This window comes from Tursiops truncatus, chromosome 19, assembly GCF_011762595.2.
Source record: "Tursiops truncatus isolate mTurTru1 chromosome 19, mTurTru1.mat.Y, whole genome shotgun sequence".
NCBI classification, from domain to species: Eukaryota; Metazoa; Chordata; class Mammalia; order Artiodactyla; family Delphinidae; genus Tursiops; species Tursiops truncatus.
Genome location: NC_047052.1, coordinates 17,712,283 through 17,739,299, shown reverse-complemented (window position 1 = coordinate 17,739,299; position 27,017 = coordinate 17,712,283). Strand labels below are relative to the sequence as shown.

Sequence of the window (27,017 nt, the reverse complement as noted above, 5' to 3'; positions counted from 1 at the left end):
AATACAGTACTTCATTTTGACAGTTGGGGTGGTTCACAGAAGCTTAGAAGCTATTTCAGCTTTTCTTCTAACATAAAACGTGGTGGAGATAACATGATTGATCTGAAGGACTCTGGAAGATTCTAGGATAATATAGGAAGTAATTCTAAGCGTAATTTCTAGGTTATTCATTCTACTAAAGGAGTATAAAGGCTATGCTATTAAGTGAAATGGCAGATTGGGACATACTACCCAGTTAGACGGTTTGCCAAATTAACTGTAATAATTGTATTTTCAATGAAATGAAGCAGCATCTGTCATTTTTTTCTCAATGTAATCTGAAAGAAATTTTATTCTTTTTTTTTTTAATTAACCACTTTATTTTATTTATTTTTGGTTGTGTTGGGTCTTCGTTGCTGCGTTCGGGCTTTCTCTAGTTGCAGCAAGCGGGGGCTACTCTTTGTTGCAGTGCACGGGCTTCTTATTGTGATGGCTTCTCTTGTTGCGGAGCATGGGCTCTAGACGTGCGGGCTTCAGTAGTTGTGGCACATGGGCTCAGTAGTTGTGGCGCACGGGCTTAGTTGCTCCGCGGCATGTGGGATCTTCCCGGACCAGGGATTGAACCTGTGTCCCCGGCATTGGCAGGCAGATTCTTAACCACTGCGCCACCAGGGAAGTCCCAGAAATTTTATTCTTTCATCACAAAAGTAATAACACGTTCTTTGTATAATACAAAAAAGCATAAAGAGAAAAACAAAAATCAACCGCTATCCTAATCACTGTTTACATTTTAGTGTTTTGGTGTATCTTCTGTACCTTTGTATTTATTTACATGATGCAGTATAAGAATACTATATATTGGCTTTTATACTTATCCAATGAATGAAAGCTAGAAGCCATAGTACCTCATGAGAATTTTCTTGAAACTTTTTGCAGAAATCATGGCACTGTTTTTGATAACTTAGCCACATTTTATTATTTGGAAATTTGGCCGCCTCAGTTTTCTGCGCCTTTATGCATTTTCATAACTCAACAATTGGTTCACTGAGATTGACTGAATCTCTTCCTATGAAGATCATGTCTTTTTCCACTTCCCGTAACCCTTAGTGGCTCACTGAAAAAAGGTCCAAGTTCCTTTGAATGGCATCCAAGGCTCTCTGTGATCTGCCCTTGCTTTTCAGCCTTCTCTTTCTCTTCTTTTCTTCAGGAACCAGAATATCTGCATAAACCTATAGTTTAATTCCTCCTTGCTTTTGCAACTTATTGAAATAATAGTAATTCTTCAACGTCCATCTTAAAATGAATCTTCCCCATTTGAGCAAATGACTATGTAGGACATGATAGCCTAGCTTCTGAGAATAAATACCTTTTCAGCATGGAGAAACAGGAAAATAATTTAAACAAATTCTTTAGCTCTTTATAATGATCTACTGTATGGAAATAGCATGTTACTTTAAAAGATTATTAATGGGGTTTCCAAAAAAATAGTTTCTCTGGGTGATAAATCTTACCCTGCATTGCAGTGATGAAGATGAAGATGAAGCCCTATACCAGAAGGTGTCCTCAGAGCAGTGCCAGGTAGAGCACCTTGGGGACTTGCTGTCCCACTGCCAGGAATGTGGTTTGGCAGGTGACTTCTTCATCTTCTGCCTGAAGGTAAGAACTAAGTATAGTTCATGATGAGCTTTATTCTAGGATAGTACCAGGAGCCCCTTTGAATTTTCAAGGCAGTCATAATTTTAGGTCCTAAAATTAGGTCTTAATTTAGGAGAAATAGAGGACATAAGGGTAATTTATTTTTTAGTAGCCTTTGGTTTGGTCAAAAAGAAATTTACCTTCAGCAGTACACATATGACTGAACGACTTTCCAAGATAATCTGCACTGAAATTTTAGAGATGACCAAAGTAGAGCTGTTGATCTATTAAAGGGTTAATCTTTGCTCTGTGTTGACAGTAAGAACTCTTTGGAAGTTAATAGTAGGTTTTACAGCTGTAGAGTAATCCCTTATCCTTTCTGACTATTGTTTTGTCAGGTATTTGCAAAGGAGATTTAGCAGTTCTGCCTCTCTCATTTCATTTTGTAGCCATTTGAAACCTTTTCCGGGTGTGTTTCTTAGCCTGGTGGTTGTGCTTCCTTTTGCCCTAATCTCCCACAGTAACTTATGCCCCATACTGTTACTCCTTGTTTGTGCTGCTAGCGACCATAAGCCGATATCTCTGATTCCCTGTCCATCTCTGCCTTCTTTAGTATTTTCCCTAAATAAAGTGTCAACTCTAAGAGAATGTCTGTGGAGTTTAAGGTTGGTGTGGGTGTGGGAGAATGCAAGGAGGGAATCGGGGCTAACGTTCCTAGAATTGAAGTGGGTGATACTTTTTCGATGTTTCTCACCTCCCATGTTCACATTCATCCCCCTGCCCAGCCATTCACTGTAAATAACATTCCAAGAAAATACCCTCTTAATTGGATAATTTCTTTAAAATTTGTTTAAAAAACAAAAAGTCAAAGGGCTTTGCTCTAAACCAAGGTTCTTCTGCCTTGGTACTATTGACGTGTTGGCCTGGATAATTTTTTCTTGGGGTGGGGGCTTCCTGTCCATTGTAGGAAGTTTAGCAGCATCCCTGACCTCTACTCACTAGATGTCTGTGTCACCTCCCAATTATGACAACCAAAAATGTCCCTAGATATTGCTGTGTGCCCCCTGGGGAGCAAAATTGCCCAGAAACAGTTGAGGACCACTCCTCTAAACTGTCAATTACTAAGGTAAAGCATGAATTCTTAAGGAAGCTAAGGTTTTCCTTTCCCAAGGAAATTTACAGTGTGAAAGCTAGGGAAAAGCTTACAAAACCCACAGTAATGAATTACCTATTAGTAGAAGTTTAGTTCTAAATATCTTAGGGAAAAAGAGGTGTGGTGCTGAAAGCATGTAATAGTCTCTAAAAAAGGTTTGGAAATGTTATATGACCCCAGTTCAAGGGAAGCTAGTGGTAGAGATCATAAAAATAGTGATAAAGTAAGTAGTCTGTCAAATTAGTTCTTTGTGTGTATGTATGTTTTTTATTATGAAGTTTAAAATTTTCATATACCTGGTATCATGATATATGTATTATTCTGCAACTTACATCTTCCATTCAACCGTGTTTTTGAGATCCCTCTATATTGATGTTCATATAGATCTAGTTCATTTATCTCACCTGCTGCAATGTAATAAATACATCACAATTTATGCTTATTGCTGTACATTTAAGTTGTTTCCAGTTTTTGGCTATTGTACATAATGCTGTAATGAAAACAGACTGGTTCTCTATATACACATTTCAAACAGAGTTTTCTAGCTATTTTTGAAATCCTTAGTTGTACAGGATTTTTTTCTCTTTTTCTTTTCTCCCACACTGATAGGAGTTGACTCACATGGCTGTGGAAGATGAAGCAGAGTTAAAATCAAAGCCCTTCTCCGGCAAAAACCTCTTGGAATTAGAGCAGCACCAGACTCTTCTTGTGGAAGGTCAGGAGCGGAAGCTGCTGGTCCTCCAGCTTACGGCTGTTCTGTGTGAGAGAATGTCTGAGCAGATATTCACAAACATCACTCAGGTCAGTGACGGCCACATGCCGGTTCCCAGCCTGGTGGTATTTGTCTATTTCGGTTTCTTTCATTCTTTCCCCAAAATGTTCAAAGAGATGTTTACTCAGAGTGTGGTTTGATGACACCTGCATCAGTGTTACCTGGAATTCAGGTTAAACGTAAATTACTGAGCCCACACCAGGCTAAGAAAATCAGTACTTTCATAGGTCCTGAGAATCAGCATGTTTAACAAGCTGCTGAGGTGATTCTCATGCACATGAAACTGAGAATTATTTAAAATATTTATATATCACAGTGGTTTTCAACTTTTGGTGCAAATAAAATTGTCTGGGATCTTTTTCCTAATACCGATGCCTAGCCCACTTTTAGAGATTCTCATTCAGCATGGCTGCATTAGAGCCTGGGCATATGTATTTTTTTAAGCTCCATGGATGATTCTAATGTGCATTAAAAGTTGAGAGTGATTAAAACTCAAATTTGAAAAAAAAAAATCACTAATGATAAGATCACCTTGAATTGTGTAGGTCCTCTAACTCACAGCTTATCTCCACAACAGCCTGTGAAGTGTTGAGTGTTTGTTTTGTTTTGTTTTGCCTGTGACGTTTTCAGATTTTTTTTTTTTTGGCTGTCATTAGCAGAAATTTTACTTCCAAGCTCTTCAAAGGTTATAACAAGCACAAATAAAGTGTTCTTTTAAGTGTCCCAAATTAAATCAAAGGCACATCATCAAAGTAAAACACTTATGACATTGAGTATTCATTTAGGTTGTAATATTTTCACATCACTTTTTTTAAAAATCATTTGTAATATTTTGTAGATCACATTTAAACATTGTTTTAAAGACATGAAATAATTTAGTATTTTTTTAAAGTAAAACCACCATTATAAAATAGAGGAACTTAAGACAAAGATCAAATCTGCTTCATATACAGGATGGGTCAATCTAATACACAATACAACATTAGTCCTTTCAAACAACTTCGCTAAGAAACAGCTCCCCTGTTTAGTGTTAAAAATAAAACAGTCTTCTTATTTAGAAAAATCAAGGTATCATTTGATTAATACAGCCCATTCTTCCCCCAATTTTATACTTGCTTGTCTTCATTTAGAAATTATAAATTCAGGAGAAAAGAACAAATTTTGTTATGGTATAAAAATCTTAGTCGGGAACAACAAATTACAAATATTTAATTGTTTTTGACAAACAATACTGTTTTCCTTCCCAAAATGTAAACATCTAGTAAATAAAACATATGTAACATTCCAAGTATAGAAACACTTAATGAAAGAGGTGTATTTTGGTATATTTGGTGGTAAGGTTTTTGTTTAAGTATAAAGCACTTCAGCAAAGAACCAGGCCATTATTATTTAAAATCTACTCCTTCACCCAGTTTCCTTGAGTAGAAACTCATAAATTTCTGTAGAATTTTGGCTAAAGGACCAGGCCACAGGAAAGGTCCTGTGAAATATCTAAAAGTCATTTGGCTGGAGAAGTGTGTTCATGAGATTTGGAGGCAGTCATTCATCACTTGGTGCTTGAAAGCATTCCTCAGCGGACTTCTTCCCTACAGTCTTCAGAGTAAAGCACAGGATCTGGGCTCCCGAAAGAGGTTGCTTCTGGCTGGAACACCTACCAGCAGGGCTTCGTTGCAGCCATTCTGCATGCAGTACTGTTGAAGCTCTGCAGCCGCCTGAGAGACCTTGATCCTCTCCACGCCGGCCTCCAGCTTGAGCTGCTCCACCAGGCGCTGCAGGGTGCTCACGCTGGCCCCCAGATTTTTTTTTTTTAATGCTTTCAGAGTAGAGTAACTATGTGAATCAGTGCCTGAATTTAATGGCTCAGACATTATTTTTACCAGCTTTTTAAAAAAATAGGAAATAAAAGTATTAAAGTATAGGCAGTGTAGTCATTATATTTTACCACTTTACCACAGTTAGTTGTTGCTCGGTTGGTGAATAGTCAATTGTAAGGTGGTATGATTGTCACGCTTAAATCCGACTCTCCAGCTCTTTGTATCATCGTCATTGTCATCTGCCTTCCGGTGTTGCTAAGCAGCATTTCACTACAGCTCCCGCTGAGAAAATTTGCAGCTGCCTGTCAGCTCTGACTTATCGTGCCTGTTTAATGAGAATTATGTTCATTATTTCTTTCCTGGCCCCTTATTCCTTCAGTTCACTGACCCCATATTATTTAGTAGGGTGATTTGTTTCTCCTGTGTTTATTATATCAGTTCCCTAAAGACTTTTTCATCCAGACTTTATGTTTTTGTCTCAGGATGCTAGTTGGAAAGGAAAATGGTCTAAAAACTGATATGACTTACGCCTTCCCACTTATCTTCTTTTACTCCTAATTAAGGAATGGTGGTGTTAGGCTGATACAAAAGTGATTTGTCCCATTAAATTATCGTCAGCTGAGGTTAAAACATATCAGGACAAAAAGAAACACACACACAAAAAATTGAACTGCATTTGGTAGTCTTACTGCTAGTGATAATTTTGGTATATTATTTTGAAATACACACGTGTATGGATATGTTATAAGTAATAAATAAGTTATAAGTAGTTTTGTTAACATAATTAGGAAACAAGATTTTCAGCATAAGAAAGAGAGTTATAAACATAAAATTAAAGAACTTGAGTAGGGCTTCCCTGGTGGCACAGTGATTGAGAGTCCGCCTGCCGATGCAGAGGACACGGGTTTGTGCCCCCGTCCAGGAAGATCCCACATGCCGCGGAGCGGCTGGGCCCGTGAGCCATGGCCGCTGAGCCTGCGCGTCCGGAGTCTGTGCTCTGCAGCAGGAGAGGCCACAACAGTGAGAGGCCTGCGTACTGAAAAAAAAAAAAAACTTGAGTAAAACTCCTATAATATTAAGTTCTAACTGGAAGTGTTTATATGAACTCATAATTTATTTTTCTCTTTTTAAAAAGCAGGTCTTTTCTAGCTCAGTCCACTGTCAATGCCAAGAAGCAATGACAATCCAGTAGCAAATAACTGTCCCCAGTACCAGATTATAGTTTCTAAATACTATCTCCTACAAAAAGAACACAAAACTCATTGGATTAAAGGTTCATTCGGGTCTAGGGCAGGAATTATACTGTAAGCCTCAGGGCATCTTGAAGCAATCCGAGGTTAACGGGCTCATGTCAGTGGCATTCAGGAGCCAACTTGGAGGGGCTCCTGTTGACCACAGGTAGGACAATTTGAGCATTACAAAGAATAATACCTACAGTGGATTAAAACATGTCAAGTCCCCTCCCACCCCCCTGAAAATCTCTTGTAAGACATGTTTGAGGTTGCTGAGGCATCAGTTCACTATTTTGTAAATTGATAAATGAAGGGAATGAATAAAGCATTTATCTTTCCCGTGTAACTAGTCAACAAAGAAATTTTTTTCTTTGTATAAGAACCACAGCTGAAAAACTCAAAAAGAGAACTAGAAAATTATATTTTGCAATCCCCTAATAACAATGGATCTAGGTAACAATCATCAATGTTGCTAAAACCATTAGGGGTACTTTATAATGAATGTATTAGGCCATTTGGCACCCAAACCAACTGTTCCTTTCTTCTCCCAGCATTTTATTACAAAAACTTTCAAATTTGAAAGAATTTTATAGTGAGTACCTGTATACCCACTACCTAGTTTCTACAATTAACATTTTATTATACATGCTTTATCACATATTTATCTATGTTTGCATCTGTCTATACATTTTATTTTTGGTGGATTTCAGGGTTAATGCAAATATCAGTAATGTCAACCTGAATATTTCAACCTGGACCAATTAATCTTTTTTTTTATTTATTTAAAAATTTTTTTTTTATTTTGGACCAGTTAATCTTAACATCACCATGAGAAGCAGACATTATTATGTGCTTCCTCATGTAATGCCATAGGAAGTATGCCATACCACCTGGGAAGGGTTCTTCCCCTCAAAACCCCCAAACAATACAAAACAAACCCCCCAAAATGTGAAGCTAAATCTGATCAAGGAAACTCAGGGTAGAGGAGCAAATTAAGTGCCATGAGAAAACAATTAGCCAAATCCATAATGTGGGAAATTCCATAGTACAAATGACCCAGCTTCTTCATCAAATAAATGGCATTAAAGAGGAGCAGGACTGTTGGGGACTTGAGTCATATCAACGAAATGCAGTGTGTGGATCTTGATTCAAACAAGCCAATTGTATGAAGACATTTTTGCGACAGTCATGGACCAGGTATTAGAAGATATAAGGAATTTTTATTGAGTGTAGTCGTGGTATGGTAGTTATATAAAAAACAAATCTTCTTATTTGTTAGAAATGCATATAGAAGAAAAAAAAGAAATGCATATAGAAGTATTCATGGGTGAAAGATTCAAAATTCAATAAAGTGTGTTGGCAGATGGCATATTAGTATGTGAGGTGATGCAGAGATGAATGAGGCATGGAACGGTCTGTACTGATACAGAGCCCTGTTCCAATTCCCGAGTTCTTTCATTCTGCAAATATGTATTGAGAGCCTACTGTGTGCTACATACTCTTCTGGGTATCAGAGACACGGCAGTGAACAAAACAGACACATATCTGTGCTCTCATGGAGCTTACATTTACATAGAGGGAGAGAGAGACGGTAAACAAGTAGGCAAAAACACACAGGGCGTTAGATGGTGATAAGTACCACAGAGAAAAGCAAGGAAAGGGGATGATAAAGGGAGTGTGGTAAGGTAAATAGGGTGGTCATGGAGAAACTCACCGAGAAAGTGACTTTTGAGCAAAGATCTGAAGCAGGGAAGGAGGGAGCTATTGAGATACTTAGGGGAAGAGTGTTCCAGATGAGAGGGAGCATGCCTGGAGTGTGGAGGGATCAGCAAGGGCGCCAGTGTATATGGAGTGGAATGAGCAGATTCCCTTTTTCCTGGTCTTCCAAGAAACTGCCACAGTCTGCACCCTTCTGTAACTGGATCTCTGTAATTGGCAGAATAGAAGGGGTTCTACGTGCTGTGGTCTTTTTCATATGATAAAATTTTTTAACATAAGAAACACGTGCTCATTGTAAAAACATTTAAGCAACACAGAAGTACAAATTTTTAAAAAGTAGGGACTTCTGATTAAGATGGTATATTGAACAAAAGTGTTTATCTGTTCCCTCTGGAAACCACAAGGACCAACAGAGCAGGAGAGGAGGAGACACATTAGAGAAGAGAATAACAATATTTGGAAACTGGAAAATAGTAGCTGATTCAGCAACTTCAGAAAATGGAAAGCTAAGTGCCTGCATGGAAGAAGTCAGGAAGCAAAGCACTATGCCTCAATAGAGCGGTTAAAAGTTTTTTGAAATGAAAAAAAGAAGCAAGTCACTTCTCCTTGCAGAACCCTAGAAGGACTGCAGGCACCAGATAAGCTCTAAAGATGGAGCTGAATTTAGAGCTTAAACCAGCTTGAGGGCTTCCCTGGTGGCGCAGTGGTTGAGAATCTGCCTGCCAATGCAGGGAACACGGGTTCGAGCCCTGGTCTGGGAAGATCCCACATGCCGCGGAGCAACTGGGCCCATGAGCCACAACTACTGAGCCTGCGCGTCTGGAGCCTGTGCTCCGCAACAAGAGAGGCCGCAATAGTGAGAGGCCTGTGCACCGCGACGAAGAGTGGCCCCCGCTTGCCACAACTAGAGAAAGCCCTCGCACAGAAACGAAGACCCAACACAGCAAAAATAAATTAATAAACTCCTACCCCCAACATCTTCTTTAAAAAAAAAAAAAACCAGCTTGAAAGGCTCCACAAGAGGTAAACCCTTTGACTTCTTCCTTAACTTTGTACAACTACCTCCCCTCCGCAGCAGAAGACTGGAGGTTTATTCTTGAGAGAGGTTGAACCCAAATACTCTGAACTTGGGTGGTAGTAGCACACTGCAGAACGGGAGGATTAAGTCGATGCCTGCAGACTCAGCAGTAAGGCCTCAGCTCCCTTGCACTCAGTTGCCAGAATGTTGGCAGCAGGTTTGCACATCCCCATAGGATTATTGTGACAATTAAGTGAGTAAATACCTGTAATATGTTCAGAGCAGTACCTGGTAAATAGTAACTGCTTAATGTTATCACTAAATTAAATAGCTAAATAATTAAAACTGGTTGCCTCTAGAGTCAGAATCAGGTGGGGAGAAATGGGGTAGGGCACTGCCATTTTTCATTATAAACTGTCAGGAATATTTGGCTTTTAGAATTATGTAGCTTTATAAAAAATTTTAAGTAAAAAGTATAAGTGTCTCCCATTGTCTCCTCAATATACATAAATTCTAGAACAGGCATCAGTCACATAACTATCCTTGTGGCTGGCAGCCCCATAAAATCACAGGAAATGAGTAGTAGGGGAGGAGCTGTTGTCCAAAGGGGTATAGTGGTTTCGTTGTTACAAGGTTTGGGGGAAAGGGTACTTCATAAATGACAATAACAGCTGGCTGTCAACACCAGTTAACAGCTCCCAGGTTTTTTTTTTTTTTTGCGGTACGCAGGCCTCTCACTGTTGTGGCCTCTCCCGTTGCAGAGCACAGGCTCTGGACGCGCAGGCTGAGCGGCCATGGCTCACGGGCCCAGCTGCTCCGCGGCATGTGGGATCTTCCTGGACCGGGGCACAAACCTGCGTCCCCTGCATCAGCAGGCGGACTCTCAACCACTGCGCCACCAGGGAAGCCCCCAGGTTTTTTATTTTACGTACAAACTGGAAGTTTCTTTCTTAACAAAAATAGGATCATACTACTTGTTTAGCAATATTAAATAGAGAAGAGGAATTTAGAAAAAGTTGGAAGGCTAGATAGTGTTCTGTTCCAGCAATTTAACAGTATATTTGTGTGAAATAGAAGCTTCCTATAATCAAGGAGTGCTTTAGAAAACTCTTTAGAGGCAAAACAGGTGGCCCAAGATGGTAGATCCACCAGTTTCTCTGGGAAAAGCCAATGTCCTTAACTTCTAGTAATCAATAAGTTCTTAGGCAGAGAGGGTGGTGAAAATTGCCATTACCAGCATGGTTCATTACAGTAAGTGGAACTTTTAATAACCTTTCTAGTTTCCTGCCTTGCTCCAAAAGACAAGTGTTAACAAGCCGTTCTCCTGACTTTAAGCCTGCAATAAAGATTCTAGCATAGCATGTGATTTGCCCAGAGAGTTAAACATGCAAGCTTGCATATTTAGACCTATCTCAGCCATCCCATTTTCAAAATGATTTTTCCCTTTTGAGCCATTAATCCTAAATGTGCATGTGAGTGTGTGCACGTGCAGGTGTGTGCATGTGCATGTATGGGTATGTGTAGGCTGTCTTTTATTCAAATGTGTTTCTACTTAAGATGATTAATCCAAGCCCAGTTAAAATGATGCCGACCAAATTAATTCCATTTAAGGCTTAGTTGTTAGCCAAATGCTATGTAAAATCTTATATATGAATAATCTTAATCCTTTAAAACTATTGGATACTTTAAAAAATGACTCTGGATCGTTTGTGTAGATTGTTTGAGGACACTGAATTCTAAATAAAATTAATGCCTCTTCCCCCTTTCTTTGCTTACTAGAACTAGACTGTCAAAACGGGGGGAAGGAGTCATTGAAGAGCAATCCTCATTAGGAGAAGCAGATCTAGGACACTCTAAGATGGTCAGAAAGTAACAAATGATTTTTCATTTTAATTTCCTGGCAAAATTCATGAAAAGTAAAGGAAGGTGGATTGGGGTATTAAAAGATCTGAGAAAGTATAAATGGGCTTTCTCATTTATTGACTGTATGGCCTTGAGCAGATCGCCTCTTTAAGTCTAAGATTCTTCATCTGAAAATGAGGACAAGAGTACATCCTAAAGTTGATAGGAGACCTAAGTGAGCTTGTGCATGTAAAATACTGAGCACCATGCCTGCTACATGGTAGCAGTTGTTCTTGAAGCTTCTTGCTATCGTGATGTTGATGAGGGAAAAGATGAGGAGGTAGATGTAAGATGTAAAGAGAATTTTGAGATGTTTTTTCCTTACTCCTCGCTGATTCTCAATTCTATTTCCGTGGTAGGTTGTGGACTTTGTAGCAGCAACCCTGCAGCGAGCATGTGCAAGCTTGGCCCACCAGGCAGAGAGCACTGTGGAATCACAGACACTGAGCATGTCCATGGGGCTGGTGGCCGTCATGCTGGGAGGAGCCATTCAGGTGAGTTGCAGATGTAAACCAAACTTGAAAGGAGGGAGAAGAGAAGAGAAAAATCTGTTGCTTCCCTTTCATACCCTTGTGAGAAATCAGAATGGATATTGCACACAGGAGAACCAGGATAAACAAGTCAGGTTGTTAATAAGAATTCTCTCCAAAGTGGAGGATAAGAAAACTGTAACACTTCCACCTTGTTACCTGGGTAGACTTCCCTATCAGTAAGGTAGGGCCCTTTCTGACCTGGCACAAGCTGGATTTGGAAATACCTGACACAGTGTTTTGCATCTTTGGTGAACGCTAGATTCTCTGGCCCTCACTGTAGTGGCTATCCAAAGCTCAGCCCTTGTCCCTACTGTTGTAGTCAGGGGAGAACCTTTGTAACCTGCTGGTTGCTTAGGATTCCATGTTTTGAATAGTTTTCATTTTAGCACAGGATCCATTGTTCAACTCATATCATGTAGCATGTTAAAGCTTTGTTTCTAGTGCATGTATCTTTTATATAATTTTAAAATTTATTCACTCAAAAAATATTTATTGCCTACTTGTTATATGCCAGATTCTGAGCTAAGGTGCTGGGAATAGAGCAGTGGACAAATAGACATGGTCCCTACGCTCATGAAACTCAAAGCCAGTGAGGGAGTCAGACATTAAATAACTATTTCAAAAAATATACTTAGAATTGAATGAAGTACCTCAAACGAGAAGTAGAGGGTACCAAGAGAACATAACATCTAACCTAGGCTGGGAAGGTTTCCACTGAGGACACACATATAAGTCTAAGCTAAGACTTATTGCATAGGAGTTTGGGAGTGTGTACAGTGCAGATGGAGGAAACTCTCCCAGTTAAAGAAACATCATGTACAAGGGCTGGGAAGCAGGAAAGAGCTTGGTATACTTAAGAAACTGATAGAAGGCCTGAGTAGCTGAGTTTAGAGACCAGGGGTCAGAATAAGGTGGAAAGGTAGGCACATATGTGTGTGTGACATACCACATTAGGTTAGAAGACCGCAAGAAAGCAGAATAGGTTTAGTGCAAGTATTATGAAATCTGATCTGAAGTCAAATTGGACATAACTCTTAGCAATGAGTAGGGAAACCCTCAGGGAATGGATTTTTAAGTTTGAGGATTAAACTCTGATACTGATGCTTGGTATATTAGAATTTGACTCTCTCTAGGCTGTCCTTAAGAAGAAAAGAAATTTTATTGGGGCCTGTTGTTAATGTGAAACCCATTTCTTGGTAGATTTACTTAGCACTCCTAATTTTATATTTCCCAGGTAGTTTGAAAAAAACATGGTTGGTTCAGTTGCTAGAGTCATATTATAGTCCTGCTGTTTACAGCTGTCAAGGAGAAGTTCCCCAATGGAATAGTTTTTCTTAAGTTATACTGTTATTGGATTTAGTTGAACTGATTGGTTTGTGTTTTTCTGGTAGAATATTGATTTGAATAGTCTTTATTTCCATAGTTGAGAGTGTGCTTTTTTTTTTGCTTTTCTTTTTTCTTATTTAAAAAATAGAAATATTTTTAAAATAAGAAATAGAAATAGAAATTCAAACCGTATCCCAAATGGAAAATAGAACACAGAAATCTCCATTTCCTATTTGAGAAGCCCATTGTTTGGGGGCTGGCTATGTAAATTAGTCATATTCTAACAGAGACTCACCTGACTGATGCAAATGTACATCCTTTACCTGTCCCTGCCCTTCCATGAGCCATCCTGACTCACTGATTATATCTTGATTCCTCTGACTTTGCACTTAAAGTGAACATAAACACATCACTCCTATACTTTTGCCCTAGACCTATTAATTTTTTTTCCATTTGATTCAAGGATTTATAAGTGGCTTCTATAGTAATGTTAGGTCTTCTGTCTTTGTATTAAAAAAAAAGTCACAGTTCTGAATTATGTTTTCAGATGATCATTGGCTAGGTTGTTGCTTCAGAGTCTAGAAGATTACATTGTGTTCAATACCTATCCCTGATTAGGATTCATTGTTTTAACTAATGAAACAGGATCTAACAGAATTTGAACGCTTCTTTCTTTCCTTTCTAATTTATGTAATTAAGATGATTATTAGAACATAGTGTCTAGAAAGAGGAGTTGATTTGGAGAAAGTGTAGGTTTAAGACTGCTAACTAGACAACCATATTTCTAAACTTATTTTTTTCTAAATGTCAGGATTGGTCACCAGTAAAAGTATGTTGGTAACTTGCCTGTCCCCTCAGGAAGCAGTTTCTGCATGATGTTCCAGGGCCCATAGTGTCCTCTGAAGCACTGCTGCGTGGAACAGACCTGATCTTGGTGGGGCTGGGACTTTGAACACAAATCTTGAGATCTCATGCCACTTTTTCTGAGAGTGTCATAGAATGAACTCATTCAGGAACTATTTATCAAGTGTCTCTTTTCCCTCATGGAGTTTACCTTCTAGTGGTTGTGATTAATCTGATGAATTCTTTTTTTTTTTTTTTGTGGTACGCGGGCCTCTCACTGTTGTGGCCTCTCCCGTTGCGGAGCACAGGCTCCAGACGCGCAGGCTCAGTGGCCATGGCTCACGGGCCTAGCCGCTCCACAGCATGTGGGATCTTCCCGGACCGGGGCACGAACCTGTGTCCCCTGCATCGGCAGGCGGACTCTCAACCACTGCGCCACCAGGGAAGCCCTGATGAATTCTTAATTTTAAAAAAAGATTTATATTTCTATATCTTGTATGTTTACGTATGGCTCATTATAAAACAGAGCATGCTATGTGCTGACTTCAAACAAAAGTAAAAGTACCACTTGGAAAATAAATTCAGTGACACTGTATATAAGGACCCAGACATATAAGCTGCTCAACTAAATATCTGAAGAAACATAGATGATATACAGAAATGAGAACACAAAATAAATGTAAATGTTTTTCAGAATTAGGAACTTTTAGGTTAGCATTTTATTGCTGGAAGAGACTCTTGGATTCTTCCAAAATAGTGATTCTCACTGCAGTAGGGTAAGGCAGAATGAGGGTGTGTATGCCCCCACAGGGAAGCTTTGTAAAGTCTCATGTGGGGCTTTTTCAGTGTACACATGCCCTCCTCTGGCTGTCACCCGAGTTCTCCTCTGCTTCCCTGCGAAGACACACTCTCTCCCACCACCCAGCTGGTCCAACACCCAGTTTTTTTAATTTTTGTTTTTGATTTTTAAAATTTATTTATTTTTGGCTGCATTGGGTCTTTGTTGCTGTGCACAGGCTTTCTCTAGTTGCGGCGAGGGTAGGCTACTCTTTGTTGCAGTGCGCGGCCTTCTTATTGTGGTGGCTCCTCTTGTCGCGGAGCATGGGCTCTAGGTGCTCGGGCTTCAGTAGCTGTGGCACGTGGGCTCAATAGTTGTGGCTCGCGGGCTTAGTTGCTCCGCAGCATGTGGGATCTTCCCAGACCAGGGCTCAAACCCATGTCCCCTGCATCAGCAGGCGGATTCTCAACCACTGCGCCACCAGGGAAGCCCCAACTCCCAGTTTTTTAATTTGAGAACTTGCAGAAGTTTATAACAACTCACCATCTAACTGTTCCACTCCTGACACCCTGAAAGAAATCACAGATGTGAGCTGACATAACACTGCTCATTCTGTTCCTGAAGCATTCCAGAAACTCTAGGAGCGAGGCAGCCAGATAAAGGAATCTGTCACTCACTTGTGGGTTGCTCCTTCAGGCCTCGGGGCTTTTACACAGAATTCTGAGGTCTGGATGTGAGATCTGTGCTGAGAAGCAGTGACAGGAGGAGCATTGAGGACTTTATGGTCACTTTTCAATTTTGATAGTGGTCCTTGGTGACCCTTGAAAAATAATTAATACTTAGTGCTTCAGTTTTGTCATCTACCAATTAAGTGAATATTACTTTATACCTCAGAAATTTTTTTTGAACATTTATAAACAAATAGTTGACACCTGTAGTCTTAGATTTCCCTGGTTATTCTTTTTTTTTTTTTTTTGCAGTATGCGGGCCTCTCACCGCCGTGGCCTCTCCCGCTGCGGAGCACAGGCTCCGGACGCGCAGGCTCAGCGGCCATGGCTCACGGGCCCAGCCGCTCCGCGGCATGTGGGATCTTCCCGGACCGGGGCACGAACCCGCGTCCCCTGCATCGGCAGGCGGACTCTCAACCACTGCGCCACCAGGGAAGCCCTCCCTGGTTATTCTTACAGTGGGAAATCTGTAGGCTTATGAAGCTGAAGGAATACATAACTTTCACTGCCTTAGAAACTATTAGATTCAGAATCCACCTACCTGCCCATGGTGATTAGAGAAGTTACCTAGTTGAATAAGGTGAATCCCACAATGACTAAGAAGTTTGAAAACAGGGAGAAAAGGTGGTTGGGTTTTTTAAAAATAGACTTTATATTTTAGAGCAGTTTTAGGTGCACCGCAAAATGGAGCAAGAGGTACAGAGATTTCTTATATGCCCCCTGCCCCCACACACGCACAGCCTCTCCCACTGTCAACATCCAGACCCAGAGTGGTACATTTGTAGAATCAGTGAACCTACATGGACACATCATCATCACCCACCGTCTGTGGTTTACATTAGGGTTCACTCTTAGTACTGTGCACTATGGGTTTTGACAAATGTATAATGACAGGTATCCCCCATTATAGTGCTGTACCTAATAGTTGCACTAACCCCAAAATCTGCTGCCTATTCATCCCTCCCTCCCCCTAACCTCTGGCAACCACTGATCTTTTCTAGTTACGGAGAGCAGGGGCTACTCTTTGTTGCAGTGTGTGGGCTTCTTATTGCAGGGGCTTCTCTTTTTGCAGAGCATGGGCTCCAGGCGTGCAGGCTTCAGTAGTTGTGGCACGTGGGCTCAATAGTTGTGGCTCGCGGGCTCTAGAGTGCAGGCTCAGTAGTTGTGGCGCACGGGGTCAGTTGCTCTGTGGCTTGTGGGATCTTCCCAGACCAGGGATCGAACCCATGTCCCCAGCATTGGCAGGTGGATTCTTAACCGCTGTGCCACCAGGGAAGTCCCAAGAATTCTTTGTATATTTTAGATAATTGTCCATAATCAAAACATGTCTTTTGCAGATACTTTCTCCTAGTCTGTGCCTTGTCATCTCTTTCTCTTGACATTGTCTTTTGCGGAGCAGAAGTTTTTAATTTTAATGAAGTCCAGCTTATCAATTATTTCTTTCATGGATTTTTTTGGTATTTCCCCTAAAAAAGCCATCGCCATACCTGAGGTCATCTAAATTTTCTGTCTTACGTTATCTTGCAGAAATTTTATAGTCTTGCATTTTACATTTAGGTCTATGATCCATTTTGAGTCAATTTTTGTGATAGTGTAAGGTCTGTGTCTAGATTCATTTTTTTGCATGTGAATGTCCAGTTGTTCCAGCACCATTTGCTGAAAAGTTGGTCTTTTCTCCATTGTATTGCCTTTGCTCCTTTGTCAAAGATCAGTTGACTGTCTGAGTTAGGAGTGACATCTGAGTTAAAATAAATCTGGGTGCAACTTCCTATTCTTGTCAGGTGGGCATTCCAGAATCCCAGTTCATCTCACAGACCCGAAATTGGGAAGGAGTTCAACCTTATTTTGCAGATTTGAAAACTGAGGTTCAGAGGATGGAAATAACCCTGTCAAGGTGCCACAGGGAGTTAGTGGAAGGATCAGGGAGTTGGAATCCAGGTCTCCTGGGGACCAGTCCAAAGCGTCCTTCTTTGCAGTTTTAGGCATTGCGTCTCATTGTTGCAAAGTTCTGCACAGTGCTCGGCATCTACCCAGGCACTCAGTGCATCAAAAGGCAATTTATAAGGAATTAATTTATAAGGCAATTATTAGAAGGCAAGGGGGTGCCAAGGGCCATCAACTTGAAAGCACTCATTTGGGCATAATATTTGCTGAGAGGAGAATAAAGCCTGCTATAAAGAATATTTCCTTGGATAATTAACTTTGTCCACCGGTTGCTCTAACAACCATCAACAGAAATTTCATCCTTGTCTGGGCTGGGATCAGGAAAATTGGCAATGTCGGAGAAAGAGCAGTGGAAAGAAAGTCAGGAGGTCATGCCCAGTTCTGCCATTTCTCAGTTTCTGGAGCTAAACAATTTCCCTTTCTGGGTTGCCTGTAAACGGTGATGTCAGACTAAATAACCTTTTTTTTTTTTTTTTAAGGTTTTATTTATTTATTTATTTATTTATTTGGTTGCACCAGGTCTTAGTTGCGGCAGGCAGGCTCCTTAGTTACAGGAGGTGGGGTCCTTAGTTATGGCTCACAGGCTGCTTAGTTGTGGCAGGTGGGCTCCTTAGTTGTGGCATGCAAACTCTTAGTTGCAGCATGCATGTGGGATCTAGTTCCCGGACCAGGGATGGAACCTGGGCCCCATGCATTGGGAGCACAGAGTCTTAACCACTGTGCCACGAGGAAAGTCCTGAGGTCAGACTAAATAATCTTTGAGATCCTTCAAAGAAAAAAATTAGTTGACTATATTTGTATAGGTCTATCTCTGGGCTCTCTATTCTGTGCCATTGGTCTATTTGTATCTTTTTAAGAAGAAATTGTTGTAACAGAAATGAAAAAGAAGGGGTGGCGGGAGGAGAGGCAGCGGCCAGGCAGCCCAGCTTCGCGAAGGCTCTCAGGCGCGCCGCGGCCCACAGGCACCTGGCATGTACCCGGCACGCGCCCGCGCCGCCGTCACGATGCCCAAGAGGAAGGTCAGCTCTGCCGAGGGCGTGGCAAAGGAGGAGCCCAAGAGGAGATTGGCGAGGTTGTCAGGTAAACCGACTCCTGCAAAAGTGGAAATGAAGCCAAAAAAGGCGGCAGGAAAGGATAAATCTTCAGACAAAAAAGTGGAAACAAGGGCTTCCCTGGCGGCGCAGTGGTTGAGAGTCCGCCTGCCGATGCAGGGGACACGGGTTCGTGCCCCGGTCCGGGAGGATCCCACATGCCGTGGAGCGGCTGGCCCCGTGAGCCATGGCCGCTGGGCCTGCGCGTTCGGAGCCTGTGCTCCGCAACGGGAGAGGCCACAACAGTGAAAGGCCCACGTCCCACAAAAAAAAAAAAAAAGTGGAAGCAAAAGGGAAAAGGGGAGCAAAGGGAAAACAGGCTGAAGTGGCTAACCAAGAGACTAAAGAAGACTTACCTGCAGAAAATGAAGAAACTAAAAACAAGGAGAGCCCAGCTTCTGATGAAGCAGGAGAGAAAGAAGCCGTCTGATTAATATCAGATACCTGGTCCTGTCAGTGGTCCCTGTCTCCCTTCTTGTACAATCCAGAGGAATATTTTTATCAACTATTTTGTAAATGCAAGTTTTTTAGTAACTCTAGAAACACTTATAAAAAGGAGGGAATCCCACCTCATCCCATTTTTTTAAGTGTAAATGCTTTTCTTTAAGAGGTGAAATTGTTTGCTGGTTGTTTATTTTTTGGTACAACCAGAAAATAGTGGGATATTGAATATGGGAGGCTTTGATTGTCTTGGGTGTCAGCTTAACATTCCACAGATGGAGGGTAGCTTTTCTATCCTATAATACAAAGCATACTAACTGGCAGTTTGGAGTCAGTTGTGCATTTAATGTCTTAAACACTTTAAATTACTTCTCTTCCCATGTTGTTTTTGGTAGAATTGTTTCCTAAAGCAAACCATTCACCCCTCGATCTTGGCTTTCCTAGGCAGAATTTTGTGTACTCTGTAACATCTTTGGTCGTGGTAGTCCAGTTCTTCTAGTAACTGTTAATGTGCTGTGAATGATTGACAATTTGAGTATGTAGTGTATATGATATTAAATTGTGAATTAGTGGAACTTATGATGTAACAGCGTATCAATATTTGAAGATATTGGTACTTGATATCCTGTGAAGGAAAATTTGCCTCCAAATTTTAAGCTGGAAAGTGACTGGAATAACTGTTCAGAAAAGAATCACAACTACATAATTGTTTAGATTTTTGGTACGTATGTTGAGAACTGTGTACAAATTGAAATGTCTGTGTACTGATCCTCAAAACAACCAGTAAAATCTCAATCATGAAAGAAAAAAAAGGAAATGAAGGCTTCCATGTTGGCGCAGTGGTTAAGAATCCGCCTGCCAATGCAGGGGACACGGGTTCAAGCCCTGGTCCGGGAAGATCCCACATGCCACGGAGCAACTAAGCTCGTGTGCCACAACTACTTAGCCTGAACTCCAGAGCCCATGAGCCACAACTACTGAGCCCACGCACCACAACTACTGAGCCCACGCACCACAACTACTGAAGCCCGCGCGCCTAAAGCCCGTGCTCTGCAACAAGAGAAGCCACCGCAATGAGAAGCCCGCGCACAGCAACGAAGAGCAGCCCCTGCTCGCTGCAACTAGAGAAAGCCTGCGGGCAGCAACGAAGACCCAACGCAGCCATAAATATATAAATAAATAAATAAATAAATAAATCTATTTAAAAAAAAGAAAATCAAAAAGAAGATACTTTTATACATACACTTTTATATACATATGTACATAAAAATGTACATATTTTTTACATACACTATAGATATAAGTAGATATTCCCATTTCAGATGCTTAAAGAAAAAACAAAGGTCCATGATACTACAGAGGCATTGAACGAAGTCTAGCATAATGATAACACTTGCATAATTATTCTAAAATGTGTTTTCCAGTTCCACATAGATTCTTGATAAAATTGACCCTTTTCTTAGGTGACATATTTTTATGGTGAAATTCTACAGGTACAAACCTGACATATACCTCAAGTTTTCATTTACTTGGGAGGAAAGTGGTAGAGAAAATGAACAGTAACAATCCTGTGGAAGTATAACATGAGAATATTGTATAGGTCCTGTGAAAACAGTCGGTCAATTGATTGGTTGGTTGGATAATGAAGTGCATGAATGAGTAAGTAATAAATAGCCTGCCTTGTTCTAAAAAGGATTTAAGACATGCAAGGTTTTCAAATGCTCAAAGCTTCATGAAGCTTCATATGACAGTTTTTCCAGTATTCTCAAACAGAAAAGGATCGCCACTGATTCTTGTTTCTTCACTGACCTCTCGTGCACCTTTCCTAGTAAGGCATGATTGGAACAAAGCTTCTGGAGAGAATAAGATCTTACGTAGTTTTCACTCCCATTTTCTAGGAGAAATTCCCTTCTGCCAGTTATCATCCCAGTCCCTTCCAGACCTATGATGCCCTTGTACGCTAACCAGCTACTTTATAAGAAAAGCTTTATTCGTTCAAGTGAGACTGTGTAAGGTTTAGGTAAGAGCATGGACTCTAGAGCCAGACTTGTTTGCTTTTTTTTTTTTTTTTTTTTTGCTGCACCGTGCGGCTTGCAAGATCTTAGTTCCCCGGGCAGGGATTGAACCTGGGCCCACAGCAGTGAAAGTTCAGAGTCCTATGGACTGCCAGGGAATTCCCAAATATATATATTTTTATGCTTTTTTAATTTATTTTTTATTTTTTGGCTGTACTGTGTTGCATGTGGATCTTCGTTCCCGGACCAGGGATTGAATGCATCCCCCCTGCAGGAGCCAGACTTGTTGAGTTCACATCTTACCATCTTCTAGTTGTGTGACCTTAGACATGTTACCTAACTGTTCTATGCCTCAGTTTCTCCCCTGTTTACCCATCTCTTTCTCTCTCTCTCCTGCATTGGGTCTTTGTTGCTGCGTGCGGGCTTTCTCTAGTTGCAGAGAGCAGGGTCTACTCTTTGTTGCAGTGCACGGTCTTCTCATGGCAGTAGCTTCTCTTGTTGCGGAGCACGGGCTCTAGGTACGTGGGCTTCAGTAGTTGTGGCGTGTGGGCTCAGCACTTGTGGCTCGTGGGCTTTAGAGCGCAGGCTCAGTAGTTGTGGAGCATGGACTTAGTTGCTCCATGGCATGTGGGATCTTCCTGGACCAGGAATCGAACCCATGTCCCCTGCATTGGCAGGCAGACTCTTGACCACTGTGCCACCATGGAAGTCCCTCCCCCCATTTAAAATATAAATAATAATAGTAACTAGATCATAGGGCCATGAATATGTATGTGTATTTTTTGTTTATTGTATTTATTTTTAAAACATACACATAGCACTGTGTATCAGGCACTAAGTACTTTGCTAATATGAACTCATCTTTTTATGGCAAAAGGGACATGAAATTTAAAAATACAGTAATACAATAAAAATCAAAATATAAAAGAATTTCACCATACGACTGGTTAATGCAAATTAAAATAATAAGCAGCCATGTTTTGCCCATCAGATTGTAAAAATTAAGACTAATTTTATGCGGGGGAGTGGGGAGGGAAAAAAAGAGTAATAATTTGCATTACTGATATATGTTTTTTAACTTAGAAAAGTACCTGCACAATATTCAATAAATGTTAGCTGTAATTATTCGACCATAGTATGAGAGTACCAGACTCAGGCTATATGCTGATTACACCAGGAACAAGGTTTCATTCCTACCCCTTTTTCTCAGGATCTGTTGCCTTGTGCTGAAGTCATATTAACATCCGCTATGTTAATTTGGATTTGGCATTTTTCATTTCATTTTATAGTTGAAGTCAAGTGAATTTGCCATTCTGAAGCAATTGCTGCCTCTATTGGAGAAGGTCTCCAACACATACCCTGACCCTGTCATCCAAGAACTCGCCGTTGATCTCCGCATTACCATCTCTACCCACGGAGCCTTTTCCACTGAGGCTGTCAGTGTGGCTGCCCAGAGTACCCTGAACAAAAAGGATCCAGGAGGGAAAAGGGAAGAGCAGCAACAAACCAGTCATGAAAGATACAGCAATGTGTCTTATCACCACCTTGAACAACAGCGAAGCCATTGCACATCCAACCAAACAAGCCTGACACCTAATGCTCCACTCATTCCTCAGGAAGTCCGTGAGCCCAGCATCACTACAAACCAGAAATCAGGAAGCATAACCACAGAACAGCTCCAGGAGGCTCTTTTATCAGCTTATGATCCTCAAATTCCAGCACGGGCTGCTGCCCTGAGAACTCTTTCTCGCTGGATAGAACAGAGAGAACCAAAAGCCCTTGAGATGCAGGAGAAGCTTCTCAAGGTGAGTAGAACACCACACACACGCATATGCACACACACACACACACACACACACACACGGTAAGACCACTTTCCAGGAGCCTTGACTTGTATCAAGCACTGTCCTAGGCCACCCTTGGGGAAATTGTAATTGTTCTATGGAGGCAAGACTCAGACACAGGAAAGACTTAGATACACATGAGACTCAATTGAACACGAGCAGAGTGTCAGAACTTTTACAGGCAAGAAACCCTGTGGACAGTCAGGAGAAGGAGAGAGTTGAAAATCTGGAGGAAGTAGATCTTGACATGGCTTCACAAACTAGTAAGGTTTGAGCCAATGAAAGAAGACCCTGAGCAAATTCTCAGAGCAAATTCCTTTTCTGGTAGATAAGGCCACTTTCAACACTGTGACCAGCCAAGATAAGCCACCTGTTTTTTCTGGGCCCCTTTCAGAGGGGCTTTGGACAGAACTGGGTCCCCTCCCCACTTTCCCTCCATCACAGTGAAAAGGCTGTTCTTTATATCGTGGATTTACATGGGAGACTGTATATGCTTAGTTGGGGATCTTTTCCCTTTTGTGGAAATTGTCCTGACTTCAGTATGGGTTAGAGATTAAGAGCCAAGGGTCTAGAGACGACTGATCAAATCGCAGATCATTTTCTTGGACAAAGTCACTTAAACTTTCTGAGCCTCAATTTTTACATCTGTAAAGTGAGGATAATTGTAACTGGACGCACTTTATGTTGAAAGATTTAAAATAAAATAATTTGGGAATTCCCTGGCATCCAATGGTTAGGACTTGGCGCTTTCACTGCCGGGGCCCCAGGTTCAGTCTCTGATCAGGGAACTAAGATCCCGCAAGCCGCACCGCACAGCCTACACAAATAAATACGTAAATAAAATAATCCATGTAAAGCATGAATTACAGTGGCAAGCACATAATGAGCACCCAATAAAGGTTTAGTAGTATAATTATTACTATTATTTTTCCATATACTCTAGCCATTAGACTAAGAATTATAATTCTGATTGAAAACATTTATTTTTAGTCACTAAGGTTTTAGAACCAGTAGTGTAATGATAACTTCTGTTTATTGAGCCAGGCCCTATGCCTTTCAGACATTATCTCTAATCCTGGCAATGACCAAAATATTAACATTATCCTCATTTTATAGATGAGAAAACTGAGGCACAGAAATGTGCCAAGGATTTGCTGTCATTGAAATGTTGCTGAAAACCTCAAATTATATATCTCCTTTGAGTAATCATTAAAAATATGCCTTCACACACCTATTTAGATGGTTGATGCTATGAACATCTTTGGAGTTTTCTTTAGCTAACTTAACTTTCATCTGCTATGTATAATTGGTCATCAAGTCCTGTCAATTCTTTTTTCAAGAAGTCTTTCAAATCTATCTGTTCCACTTCATTCCCATGGCTACTACCCTGGATTAAGCTTCTCTTACGCCATACATGATTTCCACCCCTTCCAACCTGGCCATCTTCCCAACTTAACTAATCTTGAGCTCTCCCTAACATGCCACAGATGTGGAGACCAGCAGTATCAAGTTGATATCAAGAATTGCTGTTCCTGTAAAGGACACATCACTATATATGGAAAGACAGCCCCCCTCTTCTAGATACCAAGCAGGAAGGACATGGGCATATGGCCACTGTCTTCCTCTGGCCCTTCTGTTAGGGCCTAAGCCTAACATGTCAACTGTCATATCTTCTAGATAAGCAGTACCCACTGCGGTTGACGTGCCCTGGTGGGTTCCTAAATTATGAGATGTGTTGAGAGTAATTTGTTACTGATGTCAGTTGAAGTGCTGAAATTTGCAAAAGATATTTAAAAATAGAACAGATTCAAGGTTATCCCAATAATATCTCCATCTTGCACTTGCATTTCCATACACTTTCTGAGTGCAAGAGAAAAGGATCAAATTATAGCAAGTGTGCCATTAATTGGACATAACCCCGAACCTGGCCTCTGTGTGTCAGGGCCTGTAGTCTGTCAGGTCATATCTAAGAATGGGCTATCCACAGTGGGCTATAGTGGAAAAAATGTTGAGGATTGTTCTTCCAGATTTTGGCTTCCATGCCTATTCTTGGTATATACTCAACAACTTCAAGAAGTTCTCCCCTATAATCGCTACCCTCTTTTAGCTATTGTAACAATGGGTCTTCAAACGTATATACTGTTTTCCCCACAAGATTCTGAAGTCAGACCGATATCTCGCTACAACAAAGAGGAAGAAAAGCATTTTTTTTTTTTGAGGCTGCTCTGAGGGTCTCTTAAATCTTGCTTGCTGTTTGTGAATCATATCACTACTGTGTTCTGTGGTTACAGATATTCTTGGAGAACTTGGAGCATGAAGACACCTTTATATATCTGTCTGCCATTCAAGGTAAGTTAGTCCTGGTTAAAGGACTTTGAGTTTGTGGACCAAAGATTATATCATGTATGTTTGCACAAAATCTCTAAATTCCTAGAGCCACAAACTGTTGGACATTTTGTCCCTCTTCCTGTCTCCTAGCTAGGACTTGATTTCAGTCATGATAATAATATTCATGGAGAGTTCCTAAAGGGGTCCTAGAGAGTTTCAGTATCTCATAATGATAAGGAAGCCTTTATTTATGCTTACTTATCATTCTATAGATTAAATCCCATTTCCTCTAATTCAAGGAGGTAAAGAATGGCTCACACGTGAGCTCTCATTATGTTGGCCTTTTAGGAACCTGACTACCATCACTGTGCACCTTTGTCCTGTCTTTGTATTTATTTATTTATTTATTTATTTTCGGCTGTGTTGGGTCTTCATTGCTGCACATGGGCCCTCTCTAGTTGAAGTGAGCAGGGGCCACCCTTCATTGCAGTTCACGGGCCTCTCATTGTGGTAGCCTCTCCCGTTGGGAGCACAGGCTCTAGGTGTGAGGGCTCAGTAGTTGTGGCACACGGGCCCAGCTGCTCCATGACATGTGGGATCTTCCCGGACCAGGGCTTGAACCCGTGTCCCCTGCATTGGCAGGCGGACTCCTAACCACTGTGCCACCAGGGAAGCCCTGCTCTGTCTTTAAGCTAAAAGAATCTCAGGATATATAATATTTCATCATCAAAACATTTTTTGCAATAATTTTATTTCTCTTTTGTGATTCTTTGTTGTTCTCATCTCCATTAATTTGTGGATTTCAAATCTAGAGAGAGGCCTCATGAAAAGGGGTAAGAAACAGACACGGTGAGAAGGCAGAATTAGCTCACAGTTTCTCTTGGCTCCATCAGTGTGGTGTAGTCCTCAGGGGCTGGGGGCTGGAGATGGATCACCAGGATGCACCACCCTTTCCCCTGCTTCTCAGCTATATGAACTTTGGCAAATTACTTAATCCCTCTGGGCTTCAATTTCTTACCTGTAAAAAGGGAGCTAAATAGGAATGTAAAATGGTACAGCTGCTTTAGAAAACAATCTGGCAGTTCCTTGAAAAGATAAATGTAGAGTTGTCACTTGACCCAGCAATTCTAAGTATTCACCCATGAGAAATGAAAACATATGTCCACACAAAAACTTGTACATGAATGTTCATAATAGCCAAAAGGTGGAAACAATCCAAATGTCCACCATTTGATGAATGGATAGACAAAATGTGGTATATATTTACAATGGAATATTATTCAGCCAGAAATAATAATGAAGTACTGAGACATGTTACAGCATGGATTAACCTTGAAAACATTATAGGTGAAAGAAGCCAGTCACAAAAAACCACATATTGTATGGTTCCTTTATATGAAATGTCCAGAATAGGTAAATTTATGGAGACAGAAAGTAGATTAGCAGTTGTCTAGGGCTAGGGAGAAAGGGGAAAGGTTTGGGAGGTGATAGCTAAAGGGTACAGGGTTTCCTTGTGGGGTGATGAAAACCTTCTAAAATTGATTGTGGTGATGTTTGTACAGCTCTGTTAGTATGCTAGGAACTACTGAACTGTATACTTTAAATTGGTGAATTTTATGGTATGTGAATTGTATCTCAATAAAGCTATCACCAAAAAAGTAATAAAATAAAATTTAATGAGGATAAGCTGGGACAAAGTGAGAGAGTGGCATTGACATATATACACTACCAAATGTAAAACAGGTAGCTAGTGGGAAGCTGCTGCATAGCACAGGGAGATCAGCTCGGTGCTTTGTGACCACCTAGAAGGGTGGGATAGGGTGGGTGGGAAGGAGACACAAGAGGGAGGGGATATGGGGATATATGTATATGTATGGCTGATTCACTTTGTTATAAAGCAGGAACTAACACAACAATGTAAA

General features: G+C 40.9%; 1 protein-coding gene and 1 pseudogene across 7 annotated transcripts in view; one reads left to right on the top strand and one right to left on the bottom strand.

Annotated features, from left to right (window-relative positions):
* Window positions 1–27,017, top strand: part of HAS3 (hyaluronan synthase 3) — a 198,238-nt gene that overhangs the window by 45,177 nt on the left and 126,044 nt on the right. For 5 of the 7 annotated variants that reach the window (XM_019935618.3, XM_019935617.3, XM_019935616.3 and 2 more), the window contains 5 exons: window positions 1,503–1,635; window positions 3,377–3,568; window positions 11,584–11,718; window positions 22,213–22,728; window positions 25,059–25,116. In XM_019935618.3, the coding sequence (XP_019791177.1) occupies window positions 1,503–1,635; window positions 3,377–3,568; window positions 11,584–11,718; window positions 22,213–22,728; window positions 25,059–25,116 (1,034 nt within the window). Of the gene's footprint in view, window positions 1–1,502; window positions 1,636–3,376; window positions 3,569–9,139; window positions 9,328–11,583; window positions 11,719–22,212; window positions 22,729–25,058; window positions 25,117–27,017 lie in introns of those variants that run through there. The other 2 variants (XM_073796869.1, XM_019935620.3) reach the window with 2 other exon arrangements.
* Window positions 4,989–5,407, bottom strand: LOC117309123 (guanine nucleotide-binding protein G(I)/G(S)/G(O) subunit gamma-10 pseudogene; annotated as a pseudogene).